Raw genomic sequence first — 13,346 nt, forward strand, 5'->3', positions numbered from 1 at the left:
ATAAACTTATTAACGTATTGGCCAAAATACATTTTGCTTTAAGAGTACAATCACATATTTCTATATCAACTGCGTCCCATTTCGTACTATTCTTAAACCTGTTGATAACAAATTCCCAAAACCTTACGGTTGATATGCAACAATACTGTGCGCTATATACTACAACAACTTGTAACTTGGTTGAATGTGCTTATTTCGTCTGAGAGTGCACAATGGTTCGTTAGAATTGATTGAAAGATAATACAAAATACAGCGAGTTTCCATTTCGAATCGAGCAACTTTTTCTTTATGCTATATTCAAATGTGACTTCACAAACCGCGTGATATGACCACACTGTTTTGTATTTCTAACAGACCATCATACTTCATTTCCATATTCCATTGCGGCCGGATCAATTGTTACTTTAACTATACGTTTATTTTGTGTATTGCACTCTATTCATTATTTATCAAACTTTTGTGCAGAGTACATCTTAGTCAGGTATTCTCGTTACATTTCTGTGTAATAATGAATCTTTAATCAGTAAAATCATTTGCTAAATATTTACTTAACGCTATCATATCAATACATTGTTTTAAAGCAAATTTTCCAATATATATATTGAATGAATGGGTTTAGTGATGGCAAGGGACACCGAGAGACAAACATTTAAAACAGTGCTTTGAGACACTGTCTTCTCTGCAATTTCTCCGGTTGCGACCTCAACCTGTTGTTTGTATTTTAAGAGTGATTTAAAATGGAGAGAGAGAGAGATTTCTCTAAATGTAAGAGACATGCAAAATAATAACCAGCACATACAAAGAAAACTAAAGGATTAAATGTTTAATGAACTTCATTCAACAACAAAATATATCATATAAGAACAACCATGAATGATACATAAACTTAAACCGCGTGAGTGAAACATAGTTTTATTAGTTTATTTAGCTTTGTTCTTCCTACGAGTACAAATGTTTAATACTTCTTTAATTTTATGTAGACTCCATTCTTGAATGTATATAATAATAAATATTGGTATGTCGTGACATTAAAACAAATTGAACAGCAATAATAATCTTTCCGCCCGACAACCAAAGTTTAGTGTAACGTTATAGAAACGTACATGCGATGTTTGTAAAAGAAAGTGAAGAAACTAGAATACTAAAGGCACGTATACTTCTTATAAACAAGCACGTTGATGTTTCAGTAAGGAACTCCCTTTTCTGCATTTTATCATTCACTTATCTGTATTTTATCAATAGGTTTTCGACTTTACTAGGTGTTTGGCAACTGGTCAAATCATCATGATTTCAAATCTTCATTCCGAACATCAACAGCACACTGCTAAAGTTTTTCCAGAGTACAACATGTATTATACACACACACACACACACACACACACACACATTGGAATTGGGATCAATTATTGAATACAATATGTAAGTATATAAGTGGCTATAGTTACGTACAGACTGAATGAAACGTTGCAAGAAAGATTTTAAATCAACAATCGTAGTCTAAGATTAGTTTTAAACAAAAAATTACATTAAGGAAAAAAAATGTTTTTATAAAATGAAAATAGTTTTTCATGAAATTCTTTGTCAACTGTAATTGTTTTACACAAAAACCACCTGTAAGGCAGTGTTAAATATAATAAACAATATCACAACATTACATTTGTTGCAATCCGAGTAGGACATTATTATATTATATTTAATGCTCCTTTAAATCGATCAAAATTTGACACAGTCTGAGAATTGGGGGTCCAACTGAGGTACCCTCGTTTTCCAGAATAACAGCCTTAAACGTGACGTTATAAAATCATGAAACAATATCCACTTACAGACATAATGACACGTTGATTTTATTTCATCAGTGCTAAAAGACGTTAAAATATGAACATTATACCTTATACATAATTTTAAGTTACAAGAACTCATGAAGAAATATTTTTGCAAAAAAAATCCATCTTAATTACAAATGTCAATTGATCGCATTCCTAAACTGATAAAATAATTGAAGAATGGAAAGCCTTAAAGAAATAAAACCGTTTTGCTCTAAGAAACCGATCGCGAATGTTTATCTGCGTTCATACGTGATCAGATATTCAGGATAACACTGCACACCATCGTAAACCACAAATTCCCGGAATAATTTTTTGTTGTCCCCGACAACAGAATCATAATTGGAATCGTGGGTCTTGCAGTCATCTCTTTTGCACTTAGTGCAAGGAGGTCGTCTGTATTTCTGCGGGTTTAAGTCGGTGCACAGGTAACAGTTTCCAAGAGCAACCCGCATCAAAAACATTTTCTTTTCTTTGCCGGGTCCACCAGTCCGGGTCAATGAACCATCTGAAAAACATCATTTTTTAAACCTACCTATATTTTCACAACAAACCTGTTTATGCTTACATTAAGTCTTTTCCTAGTTTTAAAACAATGGAGACTACAGGAACATTCCAAAATTAACATTAATTTTGAATATTGAATCAAAGCCAGACTGACAATTAAACTTGCTACATATTTCGAAAAAAACATTTTTTCGTACCAGTGTATTGATCTGCCTTTGAAGCCTTTTCAGCACCATATATTCCCGACCCGAACATGGCTTTTCCACTGCCAAGACGAGGATCCAGGCCAGTATTGCAAATGGTTTTTATCGTGTCTGGTTTTGTTCCGTGAAACAAATATACTTCGTTGATCTCTGAAAACAGCTCTTTTCTCATCGTCTGTGATAGGTAATTGTGCGTCGTTATTTCACCGGAACTACTTGGTAGTTGTCTTACGGTCTGACAACAAGCAAGATTCATTTTCGACAAGTTTAGAAATATTTCCTGCCTTTTATGAACATACTTGCGAAAAAGCTGAGGATTTTCTATTCTTTGTATTTTGGTTATCCACAGCTTGCTGTAACTTAAGCGTTCTAGTCCTTTGGCGTCTTGACCATGCCCAATCTTTGTTGAATCAAACGTTTCATTGACCATTTTTACAATTGTACTATACGTCGAGCCACGTGCATCAATTGCAATTTTTTTGTAGTCTGTTCCGAATGCACTTTTGAATATGCTTAAAATTTCCGAAAAAGTTGTGTTTTCTTTGTACAGTTCCCAGTAATGTGGAATGTTTGCTTCCTGGTGTGCCATGGACTCAGCAAATTCAACAGTGCCTCTTTTTACATTTTTTGGATGTGGGTGTTTTCTCGACTTTTCGGGATCATTTATCAACAACTTTAGTATTTCTTTGTGAGCGTCAGAGACACTCTGCCTCTTCCCTTTTAGGATGTAGTGTTTATTGCCTAGAAAACGAAACTGATAGAATACAGCTTGTATTTATCTGTACATGAAATAAATTATAACAAGAGATGCTTGTCAATCATTATGCCCCGCTTAAGCGCCATGTTGTTAGGGACATTTTGACAAATGAATGAAATATGCATGGACGACTAAATTGACGGCTGATTTGTCATTGACATTGGATGCCTTTGAGGCAGTCTTAAGATTAAACCGAAACAGAAGTGATCTTGATTTGTGGCTTAATACTTCATACTACTGTTTTAAAGAGATTGGAATAAAAGTACCTTTGATAGACCGGATGTTGTATTTGCTGATTATCTTCACGATGGAATCTTTGGACTCTTTCGATATGTGTTCCATTTTGTCACATTTCTCTTCAAACAGAAGTTCGTCTCTCATGGCTTTACTGATTTTGCTCCTGGCCTTTATACATTCGTCCTTAGTTTCCGCAAATACCTTGATTGTGATTTTGTCTGTTTTGCTGTAGTATGGGGCCCTTTTTTGGTTCGGTGTATGTTTCGAGTGTTCCCTTCCGCGTCGCTCTTAAAATCAATCCAATGTATAAATATGTGGTTCTTTAAAATATGATTTTGGCCTGTGATGTCGTAATATATGGAAGCTGACGTCATTAAACACTTAGTGCGGCGTGCAATTTTAACAGCGATGGAACATTATCGCAAGTATACATTATTTGCTTTTATCAATAAAACACATCAAAAGCACTTCAAACAATAAGTCTCAACATTTGTGATTTTGAAATAATTTTTATTGAGTTTAATATTGTTCCCGACCCCGCACGTTTATCAAGTAAAAAGATGGTCATGTAAATATTACGTGATTTTTTTAATAAATAAAAATGTATAAAGCATAAGTAGACCATCACCTATGCATGCATTATTAATAATATAAGTTATATTTCATTACTCTTTTTTTTTTTTTTTTTTTTTGGGGGGGGGGTGGCACTTTAATAACACATATATTTCTATATTATCGCTCAGCTGTAAGTGTCTGTCCGGCCTTCGTAATATAAAATGCCCTCGTAAATCTTTGGCACCGGCATTGTTTCGAAAGTTTTCGTTTTATATTACTTAATATAAGACGTTTACGAACACGTGTGGTTATTTCTTTCAAACAGTGTCCCTTTATAGATATATGAAGCATGCAACACTGTGATTTTATGAAAAAATAGAGCAAGAGATGTTTGTCAAACATTATGCCGCCCCTGAGCGCTATGTTGTCAGGATTATATGGACAATTGAATGAAATATACATGGACCGAAACGACAGCTGATTTGTTGCTGTTTTAAGATTATGACCATTAAAGTGTGAGAATAAAGTGTGTTATGACCGTCATGACCTTTGACTCTATGAACTCAAAATCCAGAGTCATCAGCTGGTCACCAGAAACCTAAATGTCAAGTTTGAGGGCCATGGGTGCAGGCATTGTCAAGTTATCTCAAGACAAGTTTTTTTCGTTCAAGGTCACTGTGACCTTCACCTTTGACTCGATGTCTACAAGTCAGATGCAACTCCCAAGTCAAGTTTGAAGGCCATAGGTTCAGGCATTGTTGAGTTATCACTCGGACAACCTTTTACCATTCAAGATCACTGTGACCTTGACCTTTGGCTCTATGAATCCTAAAATCAATAAGGGTGATCTACTGGTCAGGCTTAACATCCATGTCAAGTTTAATAATCATAGGTTCAGGCATTGTTGAGATATCAGTGGGGGAAGATTTGTTAACTTTTTTTGTGTTAAAGGTTACTGTGACATTGACCTTGGCCTGATGACCCCCAAAGTCGATAGGGGTCATCTACTGGGCAGGCCCAACCTTCATGTCAAGTTTGATGACCATAGGTCCAAGAATTGTCGAGTTTGCTTTCAAGGTCACTGTGACATTGACCTTTGACCCCTAAAATATATAGGGGTCATCTACTGGTCAGGCCCAACCTCCATGTCAAGTTTGAGGGTCATGGGTGCAGGCATTGTTGAGTTATCACTTGGACAACCTTTTACCATTCCAGGTCACTGTGACCTTGACCTTTGGCCCAATGACCCCTTAAATCAATACGGACCATCTTCTGGCCAGGCCCAACCTCCAAGTCAAGTTTGAGGGCCATGTGTGCAGGCATTGTCGAGTTATCACTCAGACAACCTTTTACCATTCCAGGTCACTGTGACCTTGACCTTTGGCCAGATGACCCCCAAAAACCATAGGGGTCATCTCCTGGTCAGGCCAATTTTCCAAGTCTTGTTTAAGGGCCATGGGTGCAGGCATTGTTGAGTTATCAATCGGACAACCTTTTACCATCTAAGGTCACTGTGACCTTTGGCCCAATGACCCCAAAAACAATAGGGGTCATCTACTGGTCAGGCCCAACCTCCAAGTCAAGTTTGAGCGCCATGGGTGCAGGCATTTTGAGTTATCACTCGAACAACCTTTTACCATTCAAGGTCACTGTGACCTTGACCTTTGACCCATTGAGCCAAAAAAACAATAGGGGTCAGCTACTGGTCAGTCCCAACCTTCAAGTCAAGTTTGAGGGCCATGGGTGCAGGCATTGTCACGTTATCACTCGGACAACCTTTTACCATTCAAGGTCACTGTGACCTTGACCTTTGGCCTGATGACCACCAAAAGCAATAGGGGTCATCTACTGGTCAGGCCCAACCTCCATGTCAAGTTTGAGGGCCATGGGTGCAGGCATTGTTGAGTTATCACTCGGACAAGCTTTATTTTACCATTAAAGGTCACTGTGACCTTGACCTTTGACCCGATAACCCCAATATCAATAGGGGTCATCTACTGGTCAGGCCCAACCTTCATGTGAAGTTTGATGACCATACGTCCAGGAATTGTTGAGTTATCGCTCGGACAAGCTTTGGTCTACCGACGGACCGACCGACCGACCGACCGACATGCCTGTGCAAAGCAATACACCCCTCTTCTTCGAAGGGGGGCATAATTAGGCTATTCATGAAAAAGAACGTTAGCAGACATGCATAAATAAACTCACAAAATGTTTATGCTCTTATGGCAAAGAGAATATATTTGATAAATTGGCAAATGCATGCAGATCAAACAGAATAACAAATGCGTTGTTTTTCAATACGAAATTTCTAAACCACATTACTTGAAATTTAAAAAAAAACGCCCAAGGGTTGTCATTAACCAATTAAGATAATATCGTATTGAATATATAAATTATATTTTGGCACGGTCAACATCATTTAGCTAAAATAATGTCATGCTGGAGAGAATCCGTTGGCCACTCTTCTAATTTTGATATATTCAAATATGGGTTACATAAATTATAAGGATTTATCAAACGTTACCGAGTTTGGTTTGTACTCCAAATCGGATGGTTATAGAGTTTAACTGAATCAGACAAATGACTGACTAATGTATTGTTTAACTGACATTTATGTAAACCTCGATTTTAAAAACGTTTAAATTGAACATCCGAAAAGAGGACTTATACATGTACCAACCTGACACGCGAGACCTTGTATGTGTCTGATATGTCTTAATTGAAGGCTGTCTAGGTCTTATATCAGATTCACTATGCCGGTGTTGTAATGGGTGTGCAGGCCTGCGAACAAATTGGTTGTTTGGCGGTGCATTAAATGGCTGCACCTGAGGTCTCTGCAAACCAATTTGACCGTAGAAATTTGACGCGGGAGTCATTGCGGGTAGTGGCTTATGGAAGGATGGAATGCTGAAGTGTCGCCTGGAACCTGGTGCTGATGATCGTACTTGCGCAAGGGCGGTTTTGAATTCATCAAATGTACCTCTGTCGTAAGCCATAACGGTTATTGTCTAAAATCAAAATTTAAGAGTAACTACAATGTGACACAATGTATCATATATGGGAATGGAATGTGTAACATCTGAAATATCATGTTAAAAACGTAATAAAACAATAATATCACTGAAAGCGGTAGATGCTCCTGATACTCCGATCTAGTATGAAAAGGCAGAAATTGTCAAATAATGTGCTGGTAGAATGTAAATGGTTGTTGCATTATTATACACAAGTATGAAAAAAATAACATAGAAACATAAAGGCAGGTTTGGGAAATATATAAGTAAATTATATTAAGGAGAAATTTAAATTCACAAATAGAGATAATGAAAAGAAATGCAGGGCAGGATTGTGGTTCGTGTGTAAGGTTCTTGTGTAATGCACTTCCTATTATCCATTGCCATCTATCTATATGTATAGTTTCGAGTCAATCCCTTAAGTAGTTTCCAAGATAAGGCTCGGACAAGAACATCTTATGAAAAGAAACTTGAGCTGTCACAGGAGTGACGAATACCCCCAAATGCCGCCTGGACACAGGAATGGCAAACCATTCCTTTGAAAAGAGGCCATAACTCCAAGGTTATTGTACACTGCATATTCTTTTATCGTGCATGTATTGTTGTATTTAAATTTGTTGAGTAATTTAGAAGTTAAACTGCTGACAAGAAAAACTAGCCTTTCATGAGTTATCGTCCGGAAACCGTTTTTCTATTTTTAGTAACAGTGACCTTGACCCCACCAGCCCCAATATCGAACTTGACCTGTATCTTCTGATGTTACAGAAACCATGAAAACCGACCGACCGACAGACAGACAGACCGACCGACCGACCAGCTCACTCCTATATACCCCCTCAAATCTATAATGATTAAGGGGGATAACTTAGTATGCATGATAAGATTATGGCTCTTACTCTTATTGCCATCTACATATATACCAAGTTTTATTTCAATCCATTCAATATTTTTGAAGTCATGACCCGGACAAACACTTATTATGAAAAATGGTTAAGGGATGATTACTAAATAAAAATGCATGATAGGCGTATGGTTTATGTGCAATGCTCTTTCTATCATTGCCATCTATCTATATTCTAATTTTTATTTCAATCCCATCAGTAGTTTTGAAATTATTCTCCCGACAAGAGTGTGATGGACGGAAGGACGGGCGGAAGGACAAAGCTGCAACTATATGTTTTCCATTCGGAGAGCTTATGAAAACATTGTATTCCACAATAAGGAACAATTAAGCGAAAATGCAGTTTGAACATTCAATGAATAAGCATTGATATACACTTCTTTAAAAGCTAAAGCGATCAATATAACAATCATGGTTCATTATGGGACTTTTATCTAGGTTTTGAAGATTTTTCAACATAAATGAAAAAGTTATTTGTGTTGAATTTTGCCCACCCGCTAAATTTCAGACAAAAGGGCCAGGCTGGCCCTATATCGCTCACCTAATTGGACAAAGGGTTCTAAAGTTATTGATTGGACGCCTTCCGCCTGTACACCGCAGGTGAGTCTTTATGCAGGTGAGACTATTATACGTCCGGTTTAAAATACTGGCGTATAAAAACATGAAAAATATGTATGTGTTTAAATTGTTACAAAGGGCCATAGATAACAATATTTAAGTCGGAAATATATAACCCGTAACAAAAAAGCACATTGTTCTTGTGAATATACTCATGAAATTTTAAGTTGATATCTTCACTGATTGTAAAACAATATAGTTATTATATAAACCAATTAAAGAGTCAACTATGGAACATTTCTGTGAAATTAATTTGAAATAATGTCAATGGCTTCTAAAGAGATTTTCCAGAGACAAATAAACCACTTTTATTGAAGGAACTACACATGCAACATTCATGCGAAGTTTAGTTGAAATAGTCCCAGTGGTTTAGGAGGAAAATGTTGGCGACGGAAGACAACGGGCGGCGGACAATCACTCTATCCCAATAGCCACGCCGAGCATAAACTTTGTGCTCAGGTGAGCTAAAATCACAGAGCGACTGGTTCATACTTTGCCATATATATCATTATCAGAGATTCAGATATTCTCTGATAAAATAAACATTTTGATGTTTTAAAATATAAAGCAATTTTAATTAATGCATAGATATACATGTAGTTAAATTAAAGCTGATTCAATCATTTTAAACATGTTCTATGATGTTCATAAAACAATTTAAGAAAAACAATTATGATAGTTTACCACGTAGAAACTATACTAAATGCCAAGGAAAATACAAATGAACATTTAAGATAAACAAGAGCTGTCACAGTATGTGCCGAATGCCCCCGAATGTGACATTGACCTACGAACAAGGTCAGTACATGAAAAGTTGATCTTGCCTTTATGTGTCAAATACATATGGCAAGTTATTTTACATTGCCTCTGAACATAAAAATATACCACCCATACTTGACAACCTACACTGTTATGTCCTTATATTCAGAATTCCCTTGTGAATAAACACTTAGTGTATTTTTCACCTTAGAGGTAGGGACATGGGTCTTGCACACGCCACGTCGTCTTCGTATGTGGAACACATGTAGCAAGTGATTTTAAAATCTGTCCATACAAGGGAAAGTAACAGCCCTGACACGACAACCTAAACTCTATGTCCTTATATGCAACACTCCATTGTGAATAAACACTAAGTGTGACCTTGACCTTTGAGGTAGGGACACGGGTCTTGCACGCGACACGTCGTCTTGGTATGTGGAACACATGTGGCAAGTTATTTTAAAATCTGTCCATACAAGAGAAAGTTACAGCCTGGACACGACAACCTATACTCTGTCTCCTTATATGCAGCACTCCATTGTAAATAAACACTAAGTGTGACCTTGACCTTTGAGGTAGGGACACGAGTCTTGCACGCCACACGTCGTCTTGGTATGTGAAACACATGTGGCAAGTTATTTTAAAATCTGTCCATACAAGGGAAAGTTATAGAGTCGGACGGACGAACGGACGGACGGACGGACGGACGGACGGACGGACGGACGGACGGACGGACGGACGGACGGACGGACGGACTGTGCAATTTTAATATGCCCACCTTCGGGGGCATAAAAACAATTTTGATAAATTCATAAATATAGTTAAATTTCAGCTGATTCAATCATTCGTTATAATTTCTATGATGTTCATTGAACAATTCAACAAAACAATCATGATAGTTTGAAGAAAATAAAATGAATGTCAGGTAACTGTACATTTAACCTCTAAAAAATTCCATTTAATCAACTTTATTTTAGCTATTATGTGTAAAGCTAACTTTGATACAAATACAAGAGCTGTCACAGTATGTGACGAATGTCCCCGAATGTGACATTGACCTACAAACAAGGTCAGTACATGAAAAGTTGATCTTGCCTTTATGTGTCAAATACATATGGCAAGTTATTTTAAATTTCCTCTGAACATAAAAAAATACCACCCATACTTGACAACCTACACTGTTATGTCCTTATATTCAGAATTCCCTTGTGAATAAACACTAAGTGTGACTTTGACCTTTGAGGTAGGGACACGGGTCTTGCACGCGACACGTCGTCTTGGTATGTGGAACACATGTGGCAAGTTATTTTAAAATCTGTCCATACAAGGGAAAGTTACAGCACGGACACGACAACCTATACTCTATGTCCTTATATATGCAGCACTCCATTGTGAATAAATACTATGTGTGACCTTGACCTTTGAGGTAAGGACACGGGTCTTGCACGCGACACGTCGTCTTGGTATGTGGAACACATGTGGCAAGTTATTTTAAAATCTGTCCATACAAGAGAAAGTTACAGCCCGGACACGACAACCTATACTCTATGTCCTCATATGCAGCACTCCATTGTGAATAAACACTAAGTGTGACCTTGACCTTTGAGGTAGGGACACGGGTCTTGCACGCGACACGTCGTCTTGGTATGTGGAACACATGTGGCAAGTTATTTTAAAATCTGTCCATACAAGGGAAAGTTACAGCACGGACACGACAACTTATACTCTATGTCCTTATATGCAGCACTCCATTGTGAATAAACACTATGTGTGACCTTGACCTTTGAGGTAGGGACACGGGTCTTGCACGCGACACGTCGTCTTGGTATGTGGAACACATGTGGCAAGTTATTTTAAAATCTGTCCATACAAGAGAAAGTTACAGCCCGGACACGACAACCTATACTCTATGTCCTTATATGCAGCACTCCATTGTGAATAAACACTAAGTGTGACCTTGACCTTTGAGGTAGGGACACGGGTTTTGCACGCGACACGTCATCTTGGTATATGGAACACATGTGGCAAGTTATTTTGAAAATCTGTCCATACAAGGGAAAGTTACAGCCCGGACACGACAACCTATCCTCTATGTCCTTATATGCAGCACTCCATTGTGAATAAACACTAAGTGTGACCTTGACCTTTGAGGTAGGGACACGAGTCTTGCAGGCGACACGTCGTCTTGGTATGTGGAACACATTTGGCAAGTAATTTTGAAATCTGTCCATACAAGAGAAAGTTACGGCCCGGACACGACAACCTATACTCTATGTCCTTATATGCAGCACTCCATTGTGAATAAACACTAAGTGTGACCTTGACCTTTGAGGTAGGGACACGGGTCTTGCACGCGACACGTCGTCTTGGTATGTGGTACACATGTGGCAAGTTATTTTAATATCTGTCCATACAAGGGAAAGTTACAGCCCGGACACGATATGCAGCACTCCATTGTGAATAAACACTAAGTGTGACCTTGACCTTAGAGGTATGGTAACGGGTCCTGCACGCGACATGTCGTCTTGGTATGTGGAACACATGTGGCAAGTTATTTTAAAATCTGTCCGTACAAGGGAAAGTTACAGCCCAGACACGAGTTATTGAGCAAGACACACAGACGGACAGACGGACGGTGCAATTTTAATATGCCCACCTTCGGGGCATAAAAAACTGAGACCCCGGAAAGGGTCAAGCAGTATTTGAATTCATGTGGTGATTATCTACTACAAAAGGCTACATATCAAATATCAATGGTCAGTGTCATGCGGTGTCAGAAAAGAAGATCGGAGCGGGACCAGCTTTGAGCCAGGGACATCATTTGAACAACCTTGGGGAACAGAATGCTTGTAATGTATCAAAAATGTATGAATACCATTATTAACGGCTTTTCTTGGTAAGCATTATTTTAAGAAAACAACCTCGTTCGTCTCGATCAGTCATCATTCGAAATTCCAATAGTTTAATAGTTATAGCGCGAAAATACCTGACGTTACTTAAAAAGTTACATCGGGTATAGGCTGAAAACGTCTGATGTTCGACTAATGGCGATATTTGTCGATGTTATCCGAATAAACACGGGTACCATTAAATGGCTAATACTTTAAAACATGAAATGTTGTATTTAAGGGCAAATTATGTTTAAACCCTATTAACTTCCATTGACTAGTCTACATATTATAAAATATCTTCTACATTCGTGCCATTTACCTGTAAAGAACAGCCTTGTTGAAAATGATCAGCCATAACTTGAAACATCTGTGATGCAACAGACTGAATTGGATATTGGTATAACCGGCCGCCGCCTAGTGGTGGCATAGCAAGCGAATGGCATTGTAAATTTTCACTGGAGTCCAAAATCATCTGCATAACCTCGGAGACACACTGTACATAAATACAAATAATACAGATATAATTGTAAAACAAGAGATGTTTGTCAAACATTATGCACCCCCTGAGCACCATGTTGTCATGATTATATGGACAATTTAATGAAATATGCATGGACCGAAATGACAGCTGATTTGTCAATGACATTGGATGCCGTTGAGGCAGTTTTAAGACTATGACCATTCAAAGTTTGAGGATAGAGTGTGTTATGACCATGACCTTTGCCCCAAAATCCATAGGAGTCATCAGCTGGTCACCAACAATCCAAATGTCAAGTTTGAGGGCCATGGGTGCAGGCATTGACAAGTTATCACACAGACAAGCTTTTTTCATTCAAGGTCACTGTAACCTTGACCTTTGACCCGATAACGCCTTAAATCATAAGGGGTCATCTACTTGTCAGGCTCAACCTCCAAGTCAAGTTTGATGGCCATGGGTGCAGGCATTGTTGAGTTATCACTCGGACAACCTTTTATCGTTCAAAGTCACTGTTACTTGACCTTTGGCCCAATGACCCCTAAAATCAATAGGGGCCATCTACTGGTCAGGCCCAACCTCCAAGTCAAGTTTGATGGCCATGGG

The 13,346-nt window shown here is 38.1% G+C and overlaps 1 protein-coding gene across 1 annotated transcript in view; it reads right to left on the reverse strand.

Moving 5' to 3' along the window:
* Positions 1–808: 808 nt before the first annotated feature.
* Positions 809–13,346, reverse strand: part of LOC128227913 (uncharacterized) — a 39,390-nt gene continuing 26,852 nt past the window's right edge. Inside the window, exons 14-18 of the mRNA XM_052938850.1 lie at positions 12,585–12,758; positions 6,766–7,093; positions 3,557–3,814; positions 2,528–3,274; positions 809–2,331 (exon numbers count right to left, since the gene is read on the reverse strand). Of these exons, the coding sequence (XP_052794810.1) occupies positions 2,060–2,331; positions 2,528–3,274; positions 3,557–3,814; positions 6,766–7,093; positions 12,585–12,758 (1,779 nt within the window). The 3' untranslated portion in view covers positions 809–2,059. The remainder of the gene's footprint in view (positions 2,332–2,527; positions 3,275–3,556; positions 3,815–6,765; positions 7,094–12,584; positions 12,759–13,346) is intronic.

The sequence above is a fragment of the Mya arenaria genome, chromosome 3 (assembly GCF_026914265.1).
Source record: "Mya arenaria isolate MELC-2E11 chromosome 3, ASM2691426v1".
Lineage (NCBI taxonomy): Eukaryota > Metazoa > Mollusca > Bivalvia > Myida > Myidae > Mya > Mya arenaria.